Source organism: Crocuta crocuta, unplaced genomic scaffold (genome assembly GCF_008692635.1).
Source record: "Crocuta crocuta isolate KB4526 unplaced genomic scaffold, BGI_CrCroc_1.0 scaffold127, whole genome shotgun sequence".
Classification (NCBI taxonomy): Eukaryota; Metazoa; Chordata; class Mammalia; order Carnivora; family Hyaenidae; genus Crocuta; species Crocuta crocuta.
In genome coordinates, this window is record NW_027532008.1 from 13,547,669 (window position 1) to 13,569,787 (window position 22,119).

General features: G+C 47.2%; 1 protein-coding gene across 1 annotated transcript; it reads right to left on the minus strand.

Moving 5' to 3' along the window:
- Positions 1 to 3,759: 3,759 nt before the first annotated feature.
- Positions 3,760 to 13,009, minus strand: AADACL3 (arylacetamide deacetylase like 3). The gene is made up of 4 exons (XM_077775867.1): positions 12,845 to 13,009; positions 8,296 to 8,512; positions 6,584 to 6,647; positions 3,760 to 4,603 (listed from the first exon to the last, which is right to left on the minus strand). Exons 1-4 carry the CDS (start codon positions 13,007 to 13,009, stop codon positions 3,829 to 3,831), a joined length of 1,221 nt encoding a protein of 406 aa, XP_077631993.1. The 3' UTR covers positions 3,760 to 3,828.
- Positions 13,010 to 22,119: the final 9,110 nt, after the last annotated feature.

A 22,119-nucleotide genomic window follows, 5' to 3' on the forward strand; every position in this document is an offset into this window, starting at 1 on the left:
TACATAATTTAAAATTAATTTTTTAAAGGTAGAATGGAAATGTTATGATTGAGGGCGTGGTAAGATACAATATTGTCCAAAAAAATTATCTGCTGCCCATCTCTGGGGAAGATGACGCTCCTCTGTGCTGTCAGTGTCAGACTCCTTCTGGCCAATGAAAGAGGAATGGAAGCTTGAGGAGTCAGTGTACAATTTGCTGTGTTCTTTTCTCCGCTGCCACGAGACTGGAGACATTTCAGAGAGAGGCTGCCCCGTCAGCCTGGATCCTGGAGTAGACAGATGTGGAGCAGAGCCCCAGCTGGACCCGTGAAGGCTGTGTAATGTATAATGTGAGCAAGAAATAGACCTTTGCTATCATAAGCCACTAAGACTCTGGGGATCATTGGTCATTGTGGCAGAACCTAACCTAGACTAGCCTAGGGAAGCCCAGGGATAACAGAGAGCAGGAGAGTGCAGGCAGAGAGGGAGACAAGGTTTGGGGTCAGAGAGGCATGGAGGTCCTGGGTGAGGGTGAGAAGGACTCCAAGGAGAATACTGAAAGGGAAGTAGTGTGAAGAGCAGCAGATGTTAATTTTGTCCATTTTTTAACTTTGCCTTAAGACCATGTCCTCAATTACCTCCTGACAAGTGAGATGCGACATGCTGCCCTTTCTCAGATGGCCCTTGCCCTGGGCTAACTGGCAGATCTTTTCAAGGACACTGGCAGTTTACTGAGAAAATACCTGCAGAGCATCTGGATTTAATGGTATACATAGGTGTCCACCTCCCCTGAGCTGGTACTAGCTGGGCACCTCAGCTGGAAAAGCCTACAGTGACCAATTCCAAAACCATTCGGACTTCAAGAAAGCTACAGTTGAAAAATCAAAGGAAACCAGGAGGCACAAACACCTAGCTTCTTCAACCTGACTCAGATCAAACAGGAGCTGACACCTTGGTGGATGGCAAATGACTCAAATAAAGTCATGTGGCTCAGTCATGCCTTTTAATTCTGAATGAGGGGAAAGGAAAGAGCTAACGGGCCGTGGGTCACGGCAGAAAGGGGATGTTGTCAGTTGGATCAGGGTTACAATGCACAGCACCTGGCCAGCCACGTGGCCTTGAACCTTACCAGAAAGAGACAGGAAGCAAAGTGTTATTAATGGCTCTGAGCCTCAGTGTTCTCATCTGTAAAATGGGCTTAAGAATATCTGCTTTTGGGGCTCCTGGGTGGCTCAGTTGGCTCATTTGGCTAAGCATCTGACTCTTGGTTTTGGCTCAGGTCATGAAATCATGGTTCATGGGTTTGAGCCCCATGTTGTCAGCATGGAGCCTGCTTGGGATTCTCTCTCTCCCTCTCTCTCTGCCCCTCCTCAGCTCACTCACTGAAAAACTAAAATAAAAAAAAACTTAAAAAAAAAAAAAAAGAATATCAGCCTTGTAGAATTCATGTGAGAAACACATGAGTGTGTTGGGGGGACCACAGCTGGTGTATTAAGCTAAGAATATGCAGATTATGACCTGCTGAGTGAGACGGTATGAGCCTCCCACAGGGGGGTTGACAGGCAGCTCCCTCAGCTTCCTAGCTCTGGGGATGTGGAAACCTGGGTTGTTGTTTTTTTATTGAAGGCGCAGTTTCAACATGCTCACACAAAGGTAATAAAGTCTCGAGATTTATTGCTTACAGATCCCAGAAATGGGGTTGGGGTGTACAATGAGGCAAGGGAAGGGCAGTCCTCTGTCTCAGGGCTCGAGTGAGCAGGAGAGAGAGAAGGGTAGTAAGCACCTGTTACTGATAAGGTGGCTGGGGCAGAGGTCATTAACCTCCCATGGACTCAACCCTAAGTGGTTATTTTAAAAGGTACCCCAGGAAAAGTAAAGTGGGAACTTACAGCAGGAATCCTAAGCTCCAGGTTCTTATCTGAATGTCCAGCAGGACTGTTGTGCTGGGAAATGCCTGGGCAGCAACTCGAAGCTGCTGTTTTCTTATCACAGTGAAGTGGAAATTCAAACCCAGAGGTTCTTCCATCCCCTGAAATGTAACTGACTCATCTCCACTCACACACTCTGTGCCACCCCACAGTAGGAGAGCTAACCACCCAACTCTCCAGATGATCAGCTCAGTCCCTTTACTTACATCCAGAGGCAGAGTAAAACAATGAAGGCCACACTCCAGGAGAGGAGAATACCCAGACTCAGCTCAGAGATCTATTCTAGAAGGGACCATGCTTCTCAGATCCCAGTGCTCTCCAACAGCTGAGGGGCCAACCAGACAAGGTGCTTTCAGTGAGTGGTTCTTATTTCTCCAACAAAGACACCTGCTGGTCTTCTGCTGTGAATGGATTGAGAAGCCACCAGATGGGGTTCTTCTCTGCCTCATGTTTCAGCATGAGCATTCAACTGAAAGTCAGTTAAGGGCATGCACGGGGGCTTCTGTGCAGTAGGTTGGGATCCTGGCTTATACAAGCTGTTAGCCAACCTGAAGACCAGGTAGAGCCAGCCTGGGAACCTGGGCCATCCCTTTCATTGGAATGTTCATTCCTCAGGGACAGATGGTCAACTTGCTGAGTGGTCCATGACATCTTTGCCACTGCCAAGTACTCTGATTCAGAGTTCATTTAGCTTCTGTAATAGAGTTAGCCTTGATGTCCACCCAGTAGAGCAAGTGTTGATGACTACCATAGAAGAGTGAGTGTTGATGTGAGGAAAATACTCTCTCCCTCCTCATGCTCAGTCCAAGCACTGGGCAGAGTGTTTCACTCCAAGGCCAGTATGGGACTTAGGCCTGGCGAGTCAGAGCATTCCATTTCCTTAGTTGTGGCAACTGGACACACCATTCAAAAGGCCTACAGAGTCATTGAGTTACAATGTGGTTTCTTCTGGGATGGCTGAGAATGAGGCAAGTCTATAAGAATGGACTTGACTCTAGAGAATGTAGATGTGGAGCTGCTCAGGGCCACCATATGCAGAGGTGAAGGTGAAGTAAATTCAGAGGAGCATGGAATGGAGGAAAGAAGAGAAGGCAGCTGTTGGCATCACCTGAGTTCCTGGATCAAACCGTACCTGTTTTATCCTTAGAAGTCATAGCTACATCAACCAATACATTCTTTCTCTGATTTAGGCCAGTTTTAGTCGGTGCTGTGCCTTTAAACAGAAATATTTTTGCTAATACATCTTCAGCCCTTTGGCTCCTTTGACTCTAGGAGCTCCAAAGCTCCCTAACCAGGTGGTTCTTGGCTGTCTTCATCAGCCACTAGGTGCCAACCATGATGGAAAGCCTATCCATTCTGTACTAACTCTTCCAGCCCGGACAGTCAAAACTCTGAGCTCAGAGGCAGAGGAACAGCAGGGAAAAATGCTGCTGTGTACCCAGAGGGGAGAGTGACATCCATTTCTCCACTTCCACCCAGCAGTCTAGAACATCAGAGCCCCATCCTCTGAGATAGGCTGAAAAAAGCCCATGGGATTGCACATGATGCCCCTGTTTCATTCCAAGGCTACCCAAGTGCTACCCACAGCCTACCTCAGCCTGAATTCTCCCTCAAGGAAGCCACAAGTAACCCTCACATGATCATTCACTCTCTCAAATGGCCACTGCAGGTCATCAGCTCAAATTTTCCCAACCATGAACATGAACAGAGCCCTCCAAACCTGTCTCTCCTACTGTTCTCCCTTCATATATCAGAAACCTGCATTCTATAGTTCTAGAACCTGAAGCAAGAAAGACATGACAACCTCGATACTCTCCCCTGCCCCACTCAGCATCACCTACATCACAACAAAGAGTCCCATCAGGGAACCAGATGGTGGTGGAATGCACACTCCCGTAGCTCTAACAGGAGGGAAAAATGATCACAACTCGTTGAGAAAATGGAGGATGGCATTTAGAATCCTCACGGAGCAGGGGAATTGCAAGTAGCCCATATCAAGGGTGCTAAGCACTCCGTGGAAGCCGTCGTCCATGTGGTGCCACGTCACCGGGACCCCCAGGTCCTCCAAGCGCTTCTTGAGCAACAGCGAATTGTCCCGGAGAAGGTCATACTCACAGCTCACAATGCAAGCCTCAGGAAGCCGGGACATGACTTCATCTTCTGCGAGCAGGGGTGAGTTCATCAAATCCAGAACGATATTTGTCTCCAGATAGGCAGCCTCATTTACTGGCTCAGGGGTCATTGCCCGGTAGCTTCTCTTCTTAAACCTTTCTGGGATGTTTTCTGCACCCAACCACTTTCTGTACTTTTCCCAGATTTCAGCAGGCAAATGGGCACCTTTCATGATGGTGCTTTTCCAGGAGGGGTTGATGTCCAGGTAAAGATGCCAACAGTAGAAGGCAAAATTCCGACTGAGCAGTGGGATATTCCTGTTCTGCTGATAGGAAGGAGATTGAAAATCCAGAGCTTGGAAATTGGCGTAGATCAGGATCTGAGCACGGATCGTGGGGAGATCTGGACAGCCCAAAAGTTTTTGACAAACTACTATGGCCATTCCTCCTCCCACACTGTCACCACAGACCACAACTCGATCTGGATCCACCCCATACACATTCAGAGACTTCAAGAAGTGGATGGTGGCTGAGATACAGTCTCTCATCCCCACTGGGAATTTATGCTGGGGCGGGCTGCGGTATCTAAGAAAAGAATCAAGGAACACAGTTTACACTCATCACCTTAGCAGAGCCTCTGTGTCTAGCATCCCTTAGACCAAATTTCATCCATTAGCTTCTCTTTCTGAAGCCCGAAAAAATGAACTTAATGGTATGAGGCTTACACAAGGAGATAGGCATGAAGGAAGCCAACAGTGCCTGGCACACAGGCTCTGTGAGTAGTGGCTGCTGTTCCTTCTGTCTCAATGCCCTTTTGGGGGACAGCCTGTGACCGCAAAAGCCCTGTCATCCACGTATGGGTTAAGGACTTAGCAATCACCAACACGAACCGCATCTGGGGGTCCTTCCCTGGTTCACAACTGTCCCCTTTTCTTATGATTCTTATATGAACAACTCCAGATTTGCCTGGGTTTCCTTTCTAATTAATGCCGACATGTTCGCAGGTTTTGTGGGAGGCTCTTGCAGACATGAATACCACCAGGGGCCAGCAGTAAACGTGTGGGTCTCCTCCAGGTCACCCATGTCCTGGAGGACATGGACCATTGCTGCTCTGCAGATGCGCCATGCAAATACTGCCACGGAGGTACAGCAGCGTGGCATGCTAGACCTCCCGATTTTTCAAGAGATTCCAGAAACCTGGGTGTTGTGAGAAATACTGCCACTTTAAATCCTGGTCTCAAATTTTAAAAAAGAAAGAAAGAAAGAAAAATATCCTGTGGGATCAATGAACTTTTGCCAATCATTCCCATCTTGATGCCTCCTCTTTTAAGCTACCCTGAGTTCATGCCAGGACAACAATGTTTCTACTCTAAAACCTCATCTACCTTGTGTTCATCAAATAATTTCCTTGCAGAGATTTGCCGGCATATTATACTGACAAGAGTTGTAAGGCATATCATGGCTGACACTTGGATCAAGACTTCTGGTCCACTACACATATGGTTTGGGAGCTGGAAATTGTGAAGTGAGTGACTTCTCTGGGTTCCTCTCTATCATCCAGGATCAATTTCTGTATCTTTCACTCTAACTCAACCACCTGTGCCACAAGGAAGCTGGAAATGTATTCCCACCAAGACACTGCAATTAGCATTGCTCTATGGAATGTGCACTTATTAAATATTTTTAAGAGCAGGATCGGGGGAGGGGCAGAGAGAGAGAGAAACACAGAATCCGAAACAGGCTCCAGGCTCTGAGCTGTCAGCACAGAGCCCGATGCGGGGCTCAAACCCACGAATTGTGAGATCATGACTTGAGTTGGACGTTTAACTGACTGAGCCACCCAGGCGCCCTTGGAACATGCATTTAAACAAAACTGCAAGCAAGATTAATCGGGAGGAACCATCCTGCCCCCTCCCCCGGGGAACAAGGCGGCAGGTGTCAGGGGCGGGGGGATGAGGCCACACGACCACAGTGACCGCCTCTCTTATGCTTCCACTTTGCATGAGGTGGAGGCCCAGGGAGGAGGTGGAGGCCCAGGTCTCTCCTGCCCCGTGTCCACCAAGCCCTATCGAGATTCCAGACTGGGAGCTGGGCGCTCCAAGATCAGTTAGAAAAGAGAGTGTCTTTTTAATTTATCTCACTTGCTTCGGCAGATCTCACCGGGGTGGACCTCCCCCTCGGGAGCCCTCGGGAACGCTGTGGCAATGTGTCAGGTTGGCTGGTCACCGTGCAGGGCACCGCGGCATTTCGCGGAAGGAGGTGCTGAGTGTCTGGAATGTGCTACTGTGCCATTCAACAGGGCTCATGTTGGCCAAGCCCTGCACTTGATCTACCCAGCAAAGACCCACAGCTTCTGGATGTAACCATGCACAGAACACCCGAGGGCCACCCACAGGAAGGAGTGCTGTTCTCTGCCTCTCCCTGTCCCTCCTCTTTCCTCTCCTCACCGCTGCTCACAGCCCATCCCCGGCTCCAGTGCCCCAGAGCCCTTGCACTCCCTGCCTGCTCCAGGCCCCGCCTCTCCAACCCCCTTATCCAGCACCACCCCGTCTTCCCTTTACTCACCCAACTGATAGGACCACGGAGCCACTCTTCTTGGACAGATGGCAGCATATGACATGATGGGTTTCTAGAAAATAAAAGGTATTTAACATTCACTAGGAAGATTAGTGGCTTCCTGTGCCAGCCATCATCATGAGCTGCCCCTTCTCTGACAACCACCACGGACAGAGAGCCGGGGTTGATCCTAACAAGGTTTTGCAAACTGTCTTTCCAGCTGTGGAACAGTCCTTCCTCCCCACTTTCTAGAATTTCCCCTCTGATATCCTGTCTGAAGAACTTCCTCTAAGATTCTCCTCACTCTCATCGATTCTGCAACTCATTCAAAATATCTGAGATGCTGTTTGGCCACAGAGCCTGAGCCGAAGTAGTCTGGGGCAAGTGCCTTTGCCTCCCTGAGGCTTGACTGCCTCATCTGTAAAATGGGCACAATAATAAAAACAGGGCTGTTAGGGAGGGGAGGTTAATGAGATAATGCACATAAAGGGCTTCCATGGTGCCTGCCATGTAAATATTAATTATTAATAATATTTATTAATATCTACTGACGTTACTGCCATTCATTATGCAGGCCAAACCCAAACCATCAAATCCCTTATTCTCAAAGGCTACTGCAGAATGCCTCTGACATTCTACAGTTTAGAAGGCAGGGCCAAAACCAAATAAAAGGAGCTTTTCCCTCAAATTCATGGGGCACCAGTGTGTGGGGGTGGGAGTTAAGATAATAAAATGGTCGATTTTGAGCGTTTTCTGTCATTAATTTTCCTCAAATTTTTGGTACTCCTGTCTGTACCAGAATTTGTCTCAGACAATAGCTGGTATGAAACAAAGGGACATATTTTTAGCTATTTCCACTTTTTAAAAAATCTTTATTTCCAACTAAACAGAGGTGGTAGTTGTAGAACACTCTGAATGTATTAAACACCACTGAATCATACACTTTAGAGTGGTAAATTTTGGGGCACCTGGGTGGCTAGGTCAGTTAAGCGTCCAACTTCACCTCAGGTCATGATCTTACGGTTTGTGAATTCAAGCCCCGCATGGGGTGAGCTCATCAAGCCCCACTTCGAACCCTGTGCTTAGGACTCCCTCTCTCTCTCCTTCTTTCTCTGCCCCTCTCTCACTTGGGACCTCTTTCTATTAAAAAAATTTTTTTTAATTAAAAAAAAAGTAATTGAGGCGCTTGGGTGGCTCAGTCGGTTAAGCATCCAACTTCTGCTCAGGTCATGATCTCGCAGTTTGTGAGTTCAAGCCCCACATCAGGCTCTGTGCTGACAGCTCAAAGCCTGGAGCCTGCTTCAAGTTCTGTTTCTCCCTCTCTCTGCCCCTCCCTCACCCACACTCTGTCTTTCTCTCAAAAATAAACATTAATAAAAAATAAAGTGGTGAATTTTATGTTGCATGAATTTCATGTATATATACGTATTCATAGATACACACATATACACATATGTATATATGCAATATATACTTATATATATACATGCATATATACATTTATATATTGCATATATAGGTCTCCTTAGCTCCAGAAAGAGATTAGCACATTCCATATCTTTGCCCCCTGAATGATCTGGGACCCGCTCACTGTCCGGGTGTGCCCTGGTCCTACGGCAGCTTGTGGGCTGGGGTGCTGCCTCTTGCTGGAAGGTGAGTGCCCACCCAGTTCTCTCTGGGGCTGTCAGGCTATAGGTGGGGTCTGAGGGAAGGGCTCTTACTCAGGGTCCCTATGACCCCCCCGCCGCCGTGGTAGAACACGATGCCAGGCCTGGGGACGCAGGACGGCACGTTGGGCTGGTACAGCTTCACAGGGATTGTCCCGTAGTAGAGGTCTGTGACTACGACATCTGGGTCCTCCTTCAATGGCCACAGATCATGCATGAAACGGACAAACTGGGGCATAGAACAGATTCTCATTTTCTCAAAAATCATCCCCTGTTGGTGAGAGAGGAGGAAATGAGGCCGGAAGGATTTCAGTCTGTGCTGCGCTCGAGTCCAGCCGCGCCCACGCGCCCACATGCACCTGTGACACTAGTAGGTTCACCCCGCCTTGGCCCACACTGCCCCTCTCATCCTCTCTCCCCAGGCGACTGACACACAGCCCCACAGACCGGGCTTCTGGCCACCCCATAAGTGTCCGTCTCACCCAGAACACCCCCAACCGTGGCCTGGATGTGACCGTCCTTCCCGGGGGGAAGACGCTCCTGGACCAGCCCAGCCAACGTGGCCATCCCAAGCATTAGCTGCTAGTTTCAAGACGTGATAACTACACCATGGTTACGTTTTTTAAAAGGTGAGGGGGTTCCGGTCTTTTGGAGATAATGACGGAAACTTTGTGGATAAAATAATACGATGTCTGAGGTCCTTCCTAAGAAATGAGAAGCGGTAAAAGGTGGGGACCCGGGGAAACAAGACTGGGAGCAGTCAGTAGTCAGTACTGAGTGGGGGCGGGTATTGGGGGCATCTTCATAGTCTTCTGTCTCCTTTGGTGTATGTCTGAAAGTTTGCATTGTAACAAAATAAATAGTATACAAAATGATATAAATATATATAAATAAAATACATTTATATAAATAAAAAATACAAAAAAATTTATATAAGTAAAAGTAAACATGTGGTCTCTCCCCCGAGCAATCTCTTTCTAGTGGTTCTTAACCCTTTCTGCACCAATACCATTTTGGCTTTCGGTGATGACTGTGGACCTCATCACAGAATGTTTTTGACACATAAAACAAAATATGCGGGATTACAAAGGAAGGCTTTTTCTTTTCAATCATAGTTATGAAAATAATAAAGTATGTGTGTGATGCAATAATGCATGTGCTTCCTTATGAGCACACTCAACAGCGAGAGCAGCTGGCTTCACACCATCGTAACCTCGAAGAAATGAGGCATCCACACCATTTGTCACCATATCTGCAGTGGCTATACTACGCCCTGAAAACATGTGGGATTCCTCTTGGTGACAAAATCCCAGGTTCTGCTGTCACCACTGTGCTTTGCCTCCTTCATTCCTCATGGAAGAGAACCCCGCATTTCCTTTAGAGGTGAGTGAAAATGGAGCAGTTTTTAGCCCACCCACATTCACGGACCCTTTGTCTTCTGTCACCCTTGGGGATTCAGAGAACCCCAGATGAAGAAACCCCGTCCCACTTTGCCTGAAGCACTCGCCACTCTGTAAATCGATTGGTTTGTAGTGGTTTTGCTTGTTTCTTCCCTCTGTCTCCCCACAACCACCGCTGTGAGACTATCAGCTCCCTGAAGGCAGACTCTATCTGGGACTTTATCTCTCCTGCCCACCACCGATCCCAGAGCCAGAACTGATGGATGACACATAGTAGTTACATGACATATCTTTGTAAAAAACAAAAACAACAACAAAAAAAAACCCCAAGTCAACAAATAGTAATAAGCCTAATATGTATTGAGGGTTTCCTTTATACCAAGAATTGTAACCTGAACTTGGGACCGCTTAGCCCAGTATAGCCCGCGACATGTCGTGAGGTCTGGACTACCAGTTCCCCCTCTTTGGCCAATGAGGAAACTGAGTCGCCATATTTGGGAGCCCAGACTACAGACTGTGAGAGTCAAGGCCAGGAAAACCAGAGGACAAATCATCAGACCTTGTAAAAGCTGGACGTAGGAAGCCTTCAGCCAGTGGGTTCTTCTCCAGGAAGGGGTCTTCATGAGAATAGGTGCTTGCAATTCACTTTCATCAGGTAAGAGATTTGAGAAAGCCTTGCAGGGAAGTTAAGATGGTGGAGCTGTAGGAAGGCCCTAGGCTTGCCCCATCCCTTGAGCACAGCTAGATAATGTCAAATCATCCTGAACATCCAGGAAAATTGATCTGAGGACTCACAGAAAAAGAGGCTCCATCGTGGAAGGTAGGAGGTGCAGAGATGTGATTTGGGAGAGAAAAGAACTGCAGGTGCTGCGGAGTGGAGGGAGCCCTGATCATGGAGAGGGGAGACAAAGACTGAGAGAGAGAGAGAGAGCACAGGGCCCAGGAGACTACACAAGAAAAATGCTTGCCTAAAACCATTGTCAGGGAAGACAAGACAGGCTGATCATCACAAGTTGTTACAAGCAGCAGAGCCCAAGAAGGCCAAGAAGTCGGAGGCATCACCTGGTGGGCTCAGTGGTGCTTCAGGGAAGGGGGGTTCGAGGCCCAGGAGCGGACAGTGGGGTCTGGGGATCCCCTGAGTCACACTGGGAGAGAGAGTTCCTCTGCTTGGAGCGCATTTGGGAGAGGTGGCGGGGCCTCTCAGGGGACGAAAGGGCCCCAGGAGCCCATGTACTGCTCTGCTCACGAGCAGAGGAACAGAGACAGAGGGCAGCAAACCTTGGCGTCTACTTTTTGCTGCGCTTTACCTTAAACTCCGAGCCCTGCGCCGTCATGCGACTGTCCTTCTGGGACAAACAGGCACCAGCCACAGCACAGTGAGACCCCACCCCGGAGGAGCAGCGTGGCTCCGTGCCACACCGGGTCTCTAAATTTGGAATTTTGACACCCAGCCATGTGCCTGAGAGTACTGTGTCACCTGGCAGCAGAAAGCCCAGACACAGACAGAGGGAGGCAGGGGAACCTGAGGACACCTGGGACGCACAAGGGAGATCATTCACTCTTCTGCGAGGGCTTCCTGAACAGCACCAGGGGAGAACTCCTTGCTCCAGGCAGAGAGCCGGCTGATGCCACTTCCCACCCCTGAGCACACAGCTGGACTTCAGTGGGCAGCACAGCGCCACCCAGTGGAAGCTGGAGCCGCTTACATCCAGCCCAGCCCCCCTGCACCTTACAGGTGCTTCTGAACTAGGGCAAGGCCCCCTGAGAGCTAGCGCAGCAGGCCCCTCCCCCAGAAGCCCAGCACACACACCGGGTCTACTGATCATAGAGTGCAGCTCTAGGGGAGATAGAATCTAGCTTCCTTTAACAAGCAGACTAAAACACACCTAGTTAAAGCTCACCCCACTTCAGACAAGGTCCAAACACCACACTGCGGGCAAGGAGAAGCTCTGCAGAGGATTGACCGGAGGGAAGGAGCGGCCAAAACACAGCAGCAGAGTGCACACAGCACACACGAGAGACACTTCCTGAAGCACCAGGCATGAACAGTATATGAGGTCTTAATACAGCCATTGCTCTTGAGGCACCTGGCTGGCTCCGTCACTTAAGCATCTGACTCTTGATTTCAGCTCAGGTCATGATCTCAAGCTTCGTGGGATCGAGCTCTATGTCAGGCTCTATGCTGACAGCACAGAACCTGCTTGGGATTCTCCCTTTCTCTCCCTCTCCCTCTCTCTCCCGCTCGTTCTCTCTCTCTCTCTCTCTGTTTCAAAATAAATAAATGAACATTACAGCCATAACTCTCAGGAGCAGGAAACAGAACGGGCTTTCCTAACACAGAGAAGACAGAGACCTAAACAAAATCCTCCCAAAAGAAAGAACAAAAAGAGGTCATGGCCAGGGATCTCATCGAAACAGATATGAGAAATATGCCTGGACCAGAATTTAGAACAACAATCATGAGGACACTAGCTGGGCTTGAGAAAACCAGAGAAGTCACCAGGCGGTCCCTTCCGCTATGTAAGAGACTTAAACTTGTTTTCTATATTCAATTTGTCAGCCCTCCGGAAAGGCACAACCAATCCCCGTTGGCAACTTTGACCCAGTTCTCACCATGATCCATTTGTATCTATTTTATTAAACTCACACACAAGTAACAATGAGCAGAATCTGATTATATGACATAAATAGTTTTCCATCTCTCAAAAGTAACAAGTATATATATACAGACACACAGTGTGTGTGTATCTAAAGTCACATCCTGTAGTTTTGCTCATTTGTACTCATTTACTACTAGGTGTGTGTGTCTCTTTACTTTTTTGTTGGCTGGTTCTAGCTAGGTAGGTGGTAATGGGGGCTCAAAATTCGGAGTAATTCATTCCTGTCTTCACAGCTTCATGATGTGGAGACAGTAAGACAGGAGGCAGGACTGGTGGAACTGGAGCAGACCTTTCTTTCCTAATAACTGAGGAAGTAAACCTCTTTTCATTTTCTGGCCCTAAGTCTGGTCCATCTTGAGCAACACTAAGAAGAGACTGAGAACCTCTTAGCTAATAGGTTACCTAATAAGGATCATTCAAATGTGAAGATAAAATGCAGCCAGCCTCTACTGCTGCACTAATGCAATCAGAATCTTCTGGTGTGTTTTCCCAACCCCTCCTTAAGCCCTCAGGTGGAGGGGGAAAATACAACACACGACTCACCCACGTCACCAATAGCAGGAAAAGGCAATGTAGGATCCGCAGTTTCACCGGGTGGCCAATGGCCGCAGGGATGTCCGCAGTGAAGAAATGGCTACAGATTACCCACAGGCCAACCCCCAGGAAGGCACAGGTCGCCGCAAGGAGGACCAGGAGCAGAACTGCCATAATGCTGGTTCTCAACACAGAAGAGGCCAAGAAAGGAGGCTGTGCTCAGTGCAGGCCACGGTTAGGAGGCGGCATTTATACATCACAACCTGCCCTCCCCGCCTCCCCATCTCCACAGCACTGGCCCAGCCCAGGTGAGTCACAGACTCGGGTGAGGACATAGCTTTAGGACAGGGCCCCCTGCAGAGGAGAAAGTGGTTCGTGCAGCCTGACTCAGCTGGAAATGAGGGCTCCAAGGTTCCAGCTTACACCCCGGAGCACTGCTACCTAAAAGGGCCTTGGAGGGGCACCTGGGTGGCTTCCTTGGTTACGCGCCCAACTCTTGGTTTTGGCTCAGGTCAAACACACACACACACACACACACACACACACACACGCAAAAAAATGTCCTTGGAGAAGTCATCATGGATGTCACCAACACCATTCCCGCCACCTGTGTTCTGGTAGCACTCACCCCCCGATTACACTCTGGCCACACTCGCGATTCCTTCGTCTCCCAAGAAGGCTCCAGGGCATTTGCACTTGCTATTCTTTGTGCAACAATGTTCCCCAAGATAATGATTGAACTCAACTCCTCCCCTACTGCAGGTCTCTGTTCAAATGTCACCTTCTGAGTGACATTGTGCCTGGACGCCTTATTTAAAGGTATAACTCCCCACCAGGATTCCTATGCCCATTCCACTCCCCACTTCTTCATGGTCTTTATATCATGGCCTGAAATATCATATACTTCACTTGCTTGTTTATTGTCTGTGGAATGGCACATGACAATTCATGGACAAGAATTTTTGCTTTGTTCCCTGCTTTATCCTCAAAGGCTAGGTCAGGGTGTGGCACTTAGTAGGTGCTCAGCAAATGTCTACTGAATGAAAGGATGAATTAACAAGATTTGTCCTTTTTAGGTTAGATCAGAGATCCATGTCACTGTTTAAAATCTTCCCGAATGACAAAGTCCCACATCCGCAGTAATAGCGATGGTGTCTGCCCTCTCTTCCACCTTCTCACCATGGTGTCAGGGCACAGGGAGATCCTACCCACCCAGGAGACACCTGGCAATGTCTAGAGACATTTTTGGTTGTCACAACAAAATGGGAGGGGTGGTGGCCGATACTGATATCTCAGGGGTAGGTTCCCGAGATGTTGCTTAACATCTGGCAATGCACAGACGAGGAGTTACCTGGTCCAACAGGCCAGGAGTGCCCAGGATGAAATACCTTGAGAGAAAGTGGGTGATGGGCACTGAGGAGGGCACTTGTTGGGATGAGCACTGAGTGTTGTGTGGAAACCAATTTGGCAATCAATTATATTTTAAAAAATCAACATGTGCAGTTTAAAAATGATAAATTCTAAGTATAATTTTATTTAAGCTAATATTTTCATTGATCTCCCTTGAAAATAATGCAGTGGAGTATTAGCAAGTTGTATTTAGCATTTCACATGCACCCTCAGTAGCATATAAAAAAATAAATGTGTGAGAAAGTCTGAAAACAACAACAACAACAGAAACCCTGAGCTAGTAAGACTTGGATTTGAATCTTGGCTCTGCCCAGGACAGCATTCTCATCGTGAGCCAATTACAATACAATACACTCGCTAAGCCTCAGTTTCCAAGACTGTAAGATGGGGATAATAAAAGTACCTCCATGAGCTTTCAGTGTGCATTTTTTTTAATCCAATGAGGTAGAACATTGTTTCATATTTTATCAGGTTTTTTGAAGGTTTTTCCTTTATGGATTCATGTGAGTTTATTTTGTGTCTTCATGCCCTTTATCTAAATTTTTCTATTTTTCTTTATCTTTTTGCATTGACTTGAAAAGTATTTGTAGTAATAACAGTGTTGACAAACAGGACCATAGTTATTGTGATGAGTACTTAGTAATGTATAGAATTCCTGAGTCACTGTGTTGTGCATCTGAATCTGATATCATGCTGTATGGAGTGTATTCATCAATAAAAAATTTTAAAATATTTTTAGGATTTTTTTCTAGTTATTTGCTTTTTAATTTTGTTAATGACGTTTTTCTGCATTGATGTTTGTAATTTTTATGCAATGAAATCTCTCATCTATTTCCGCCATGCTTAAAAAGATCCTTTTTATAGTACGTGAAGCTAAATGGCAATGATTTTGAAAATGAAGGATTTCTTTGTCAAAATATAAATATCTGGAGGTGCATGAGTGGTTCAGTCGGTTAAGGGTCCAACACATGATTTCAGCTCAGGTCATGATCTCATGATTCATGGGATCGAGCCCCACATCAGGCTCTGTGCTGACATTGGCGATTTTATCTCTCCTTCTCTCTCTACCCTTCTCTTGCTCACCATGCACTCTCTCATTCTCAAAATAAATAGGTAAACTCAAAAATGTATATTTATGTTTATAAATATCTGAATTTCACCCAAGAAACGGCAAATACACATAGATTGATTACTATGAGACAGATTGGAATCTGTTACCACTGAGGTTTATAAACACTTAACCCAGAAAATATGCAAAATCACAGGGCGAAAGAGGGAATACATACATATAAGCACTGAACCATTTTTTGTTTCCTGGATATATTACTTAGGGTAAGTAATGCTAGCTGCTATAACAAATGACCTCTGTATCTCAGATTTTGGTGGAATAAAGACTAATTTTCCCCTCCCAACACAGATATTGGTGTGTTTAAACAACAACCACACCCCTTGGTGATTACGGGATCCATGTTTCTTTCCATCTGATGTTCTGTCATCTTCTAGGACCAACGTCGATTTCCTGTGCCTTTCCAGGAGCTTGAGGAAGAATATGCTCTCAGAGGAACCCATGAGGAGAATTTAAGGGCCAGGCCTGGAAATACATCCCATTGGTTGGGACGCATTCACAAGGCTTCACCTAAATGCATGGGATCCTGGGGAAGACACACCTTCCATCTACCTAAGGATGAAAACGAAATGGAGTTCGATGAACTCATAGGATCCTTCTGCCATGCAGCCTTTTGTCCAAGAAGCAAGAGGAGATTTAATACGGAGAATTTGAAAACCCTCGGGAGGGTGGAGGGAGCAAGCAGAGAGAGAGGGCAGGCTGTCAGTAAACAGAACCCCAGGTGTCACAGGAAGCCACCGCTGTTGACTGATCTCGGGAACAGGGTTGGCTGACTCGCCCGTGGACACCTGGAGGCACACGCAAAACATGGAGGCTTCCATCTGCTGGTGCTCACGTGCCCATGCTCAGCTGCCGCGCAGGAAGAATGGCTTCTGCTTCTAGCTGCCTTCCAGAGCTTACAGCACGGATTTTCCTGAGACAAACCGGAGCCTTGTGGGCAAAGAGCCAAGGAGATTCCATCCCCTGCATTTAACCCCCAGACACAGTAAGGAGGGTGCTGAGTGCCAGCATCTGGCACATGAAATAGTTTGATCATGACGCGAGGGCCCTTGAAGCCCAACCACAGACTGTCAAGGAGTCCCCGGCCCAAGGTCAGGTCAAGTACTCCTGCTACGTGTCTTTGCGGTGTCTGTGCTGCTGTGCACTCAGTAGGGAATTTCTAGCAGTCGTTTCCTGGGTGTATCTTGCTGCAATGTTATTTGGCACAGAGTCATACATTTACTGTAGAAGTCGCCTATGTCAGTGTGCTGGATTGCCCTAAACAAGGGACCCCAGGCTGGGGGTGGGCATGGGGGAAGGGGGGCTTTAGCAAAAGAAGTTTATAGTCTCCCAGTTCTGGAGGCGGGAGGTCCAAGTGTCGCCAGGGCTGCTATCATCTGAGCGCTGTGCGGGAAAGGTCTGCTCCAGGCCCCTCTCCCAGGCTCCTGGACGGCTGTCATCGCCCTGGACCTTCACGTGGTCTTCCCTCTACACGTGTCTCTGTGTCCAGAGTTTCCCTTTTTATAAGGACACCAGTCATACTGGATTGGGGTCCACTCCGAGGACCTCATGTTGATTATCTCTGCAAAGGCCATCTCTCTTAAGTAAGATCACACCCTGAGGTTCTGGGAGTTAGAGTCAACATATGAATTTAGGGGGTGCCTGGCTGCCTCAGTCGGGTAGAGCATGTGACTCTTGATCACAGGGTTGTGAGTTTGAGCCCCATGGTGGGTGTAAGGATTACTTAAAAAATAAAACTTTAAAAATTTAAAAACTCACAGCATATGAATTTAGAGGGATATAATTCAACCCACAACAGCACCCTTATCAGTATCAAATGGTATTCTTTTTTAAATTATTTCTTTATTTTGAAAGAGAAACAGAGAGAGTGTGAGATAGCTAGTGCAAGTGGAGGGGGGAGCAGAGAGAGAGAGGAAGAGAGCTTCCCAAGCAGACTCTGTGCTGTCAGAACACAGCCTGACGTGACCCTCTGTCTCACAGACTGCAAGATCATGACCTGAGCAGAAATCGAGAGTCAGACACTCTACCAACTGAGCCATCCAGGTGCCCCCGATGAATCATATTCTTTTACGATACAATGTTTCCTGCCTTGAATTCTACTTGCCCAAAAGGCAGAAGCTAAGAAGTATTTGAGTGTACTTTCCCCTGGAGAAAGTAATCTTTAAAAAAATAACACTCTACGTTCTCTTTACTTCTACACTCACTCTTCCCCTTGGAGGAGAAGTGGCTTTTGGGAATGGAGACCTTAAGAGAAGGAATCGGTTGCTTGCTGTGGCGTCTGTGTGCCCGCAGAGGAGGGGCCCCCTGTTCTCTGTAGCCAGGTGCCTCCAGAGAGAGGTGTGTGTATGCTCAGTGCTGCCTGGCACCCTGTGCCTAATACCAGGCAGCACACTTGCCCCCACACCTAAGCCACATGCTCTGGTAATCAGCTTTATCAGAAAGGAAGGTAACATACCAGTCAGGGGATAGCAGGAAACGGACGGCTTACTCGCGCTACAGACTGAATATTTGTGTTCCCCTGTAATTCATATGTTGACTCTAACCCCCAGTGTGATGATATTTGGAGGTGGGCCCTTTGGGAGGTGATGAGGTCATGAGGGTGGGGCCCGCACGAATGGGATTAGTGCCCTTGTAAGAGACCTCAGAGAGTTCCCTGGCCCCTTCTGCCATGTGAGGATACAGAGAAAAGACAGCTGTCTGTGGGCCAGAAAGTGGGTTCTCACACATGGAATCTGACAGCACCTTGATCTTGGACTTCCCAGCCTTCTATTGTGTTTAAGCCACCCAGTTTATAGCGATTTTGTTACAGCAGCCTGAATGGACTAAGACCCCCATATTAGGATAACTTGCAAAGACCCCACAGGCTAGCACAGCCCGAAACAGCAGGGCTCCAATCTCCCTCCCGGAGGGGAGGGAATCAGCGGACCCAGGGCTGCATGGAGAGGGCTCCCGTGAGCTGAGCTGAGGCACACAGCTTGCACACGGCAACCCCAGGCGGACAGAGCTGACCCACGGCCACTCTTCTTCCTCTCTAGGCTCTCATGCTGATGTGCTCCTCTGCCCAAGCCCTTTGGGAAAGCAGGGGGCAAAGGATGCTCTCGATGGCGTCCACACAGGTCAGGTTCCCAGGGTGCAGAGCAGGTGGAGGAAGGTGGGAGCCTACCTGGGGGACAAAGGGAAAACGTCCAGCACAGGGGTATTTTCACCTCCAGCTCCTTGACTGCCCTTCTGTTTTCAGCTAGTGTCGAGCTCATGGAGGAAGGGAGGGAGCCCACTGCCACCATAATAAATTACTACCAGTTTAGGGGCTTAAAACAATACCAATTTATTCTCGTACAGCCCTCGAGGCAGAAGTTCTAAAATCAAGGTATCAGCTGGGCTGCATTCCTCCTAGAGGCTCACACCTATTTCCTCCCTCTCCCAACTTCTAAGGTGCATGCATTCCTGAGCCAAAGAATCCCAGGATCCCTTCCTGACCTCACTCTGTCCTCTGCTTCTGTGTTCCCACCTCCTTCTATGGTGCTGTGTCCCCCCCCCCCNCATGGAACCCACGTGGATCATCCAGGATGATTTCCCCACCTCAAATTCCTTAATTTGATTCCATGTTCAAGCTCCCTATTGCCATGTAAATTAACATATTTGCTAGTTCTGGGGATTACGATATGAACATCTCGGGGGTGGGAGGGGGTTATTCAGCCCGCCAGAGGGATGGGAGCAGTGAACCAATCCCCTTCAACACCCTTGGCTTTGAGAAATAGGCACATGAGATTTGCTTTTGCAAATGCAATCAGTGTGTCCGTAGGAACTTTTTGCTCTACCAGTTACTGTCATCAATATAACTCCCATTTGAAACTCTACTTTTCAGTGCATCATCTAAAGATGTAGTAGAATTCTCTCCTTTCCCAAGGTAAGAATCACCCACCTGGTGTTTTCCAGAAGCAGGGAGTTGGGGCAGGCAAATGAGTGAAGGTGGTCAAAAGGCACAAACTTCCATTTACAAGATAAGTAAGTCCAAGGGATGTCATGTGCCATGTGGACTCTAGTTAATAAGACTGTATATTGAAAGTTGCTAAGAGAGTAATTGCTAGATTCTTATCACAAGAAAAACATGTAACTATGTGTGGTGATGATATTAACTAAACATTTTTTTAAGATTTTATTTTTAAGCCATCTCTACATACAACGTGGGGCTTGAACTCACAACCCCAAGATCAAGAGTTGAGCTCTCCACCAACTGAGCCAGCCAGGTGCCTCTAACTAAATTTTTTGCGGTGATCATTTCGCAATATATGTGCATACAAATATCGAATCATTATGTCGCATACCTAAAACCAATACAATGTTGTGAGTCAATTATGCCTCAATAAAAAATAATAATCACCTGCCTGGAGGGTGGCGCTGTTGGCTCCTTTGGGAAGCATGCTGTTCTCGTACCTTCCTTCCATTTATCTTCCATCTTCTGATCGTGTGTCCACTTCTGTGCATCTTTTACTTTGACATCATTGCACAAGCGCTTGCTGTAAGCTGTCACAAATCCTCTGTGAAAAGGATCATCAGGAATCTTTAAGTTTCTTTTTTTTATCTTCCAAGTGACTGAAGGAAGACAGAAGGTATGAAAAAATTACTAATCTTTAGTACAGTTTCTGCCTTCGAATGCTGCTCCCTACATGGATACCAAGGACGCCTTTGCTTTTCCACCACCTTTCACATCACAGAAGGGCTCTTAATCCCTTAGGAAAATCCACATGTGCTTTGAGGGGTGGAGGGGAAGGAAGTGCGGGTGGAGGAGCTGAGGGGCTAGGGGTGTGGTGCACATTTTAAGGGGAAAATGAGCTAAAAGTTGTTTCCTGAAAACATATTCTTGGGCTTGGAGGAAAAGAGGCTGAAACTCCCATATGGAAGTCCCTGGAGCCCAACTGAGACCCTAGCCAAGGGGGGTTTTGAAGGACAGTGTTGGTAGCAGGTGGACATGAGGGTCTGCGGGGCCAGGAGGGCTGGGTACACAGAGAGGCCGTGAAAGCTGCATCAGGCTCCCTGACCCTTTGGGTGTCTCTCTCAGATGCAGACAAAGCAAAAGGGCAACACTCAAGCATGATGGTGCAGACAGCCAGGTGGAAGGGTTCCACAGAGGGCACATGAGTTTAAATTTGGACAAGACTCCAGCAATGCCCACTTCTCCATGTGGCACCAATATGATGCCAGATTTGTAAAAACTTGTCTCTGTGTAATTGTCCTTGTTTGCAGCATCAGAACGTACTTTCATTCATTCATTCATTCATTCATAGATGTTTAGGGTGCTCACTCTCCAAACAGTTATCTGGGGAGGACCTTCTGGTCAGAGTAGTAGTACTTCTGAGGAACCCCTTGGGAAAGAAAGGAGGGGACCTACCTTGTGTTTCAGGAGCCCCCCCTGTCTCAAGAACAGGTTAAACAAGCTTTGACCTAAAGGCTAGGTCAACTTTCCAAAATCTAAAGTAACTAATCCTGGCTGAATCTTCACAATAGCTTTGTTAATCCATGTTAAATTAATGATGGCTTAATGTTGGCTATGATGGCAGACAAGTAGAGTAACCCTGCAGACACTCAGGAACCCTTTGGAATGTTCCACTCCTTCCTGATCACTCACTGCTGAGGCTGATCCTGGAATCTTTCTGTGCTTCAAACTCCTTCTTGGAATAGTTTTTAGTACTTCTTTTGTAAAAACAATGTTCTTAAACAACTGCGAAATAGACATAGGCTTACCAAGAAAAATTAATTATATTAAAATAAAGATACAGATATTTGTTTTCAGTTTCTGATATAGAAATATAAGTGCTTTTAAAAAATTAAATAACACAATCTAGTAGCAGTTCTAGAAACACCACATTTTAAAATAATGATGAGCATAAAGGATGTTTTGTAATATTTGCCACAACTGAAATACAAGAAAATATTTGTGATCCTATTGGTGATAAAACACATGTACAAGCAATATTACTGTGACCTGTGGTTCACATTTCTGCCAGAAAAAAATTTTTAGGGATGCCTGGGTGGCTCAGTCGGAAGAGCATCCAAGTCTTGATTTCAGCTTACGTCATGATCTCATAGTTCATGAGATTGAGCCCCTTGTCAGGCTCTGTGCCAACAGTGCAGAGCCTCCTTGGGATTCTCTCCTCTTTCCTTTTCTTTCTGTCCCTCCTGTGTGTTCTCTCTCTTGAAAATAAATATTTTTTAAAATTCTAAATTTCAATTAGAGGTTCATGAAAATAACAGTATGATTCTTTCCCCATTCAAGTTCATGGCTACTTGACTGCTAGCCACTGAGCCCTGTTTGAATGTACAGTAGTTTCGTTGAAAATATTTGAACAGCAAAATTAACTTTTGGTGTTTCCCAAAGATGAGAGACTATGTAGGTTTCAGACACACAGCAGAAGGAAGTGTCCCCAAGAGGTACTAGAAAATGACACCTGCCCTCCGTTCCCCAAGGGAAATACAGTCCCCCTCCCTTCTGCAGCCACACCTGGCTGGTAGCTTGACAGGTCTGGATCCTAATAACTGATTGAGGATTTGAAAGGCCATTAAGTGGGTGAAAAGCTAAGAGGGTCGAGAAGTAGGGGGACCCTGGGCTTTCCTCTTCCCCAAACACTGCTGTATTGAGGTCAGATCACTTGGAACACCATGAAATCAGTCTGGGAGCGGCAGAAGGATCTCGACGGTTGGAGGAAGACAGTGTGGCAGGTGCGAGGCACTGGAAGTGAATTGACGGTAG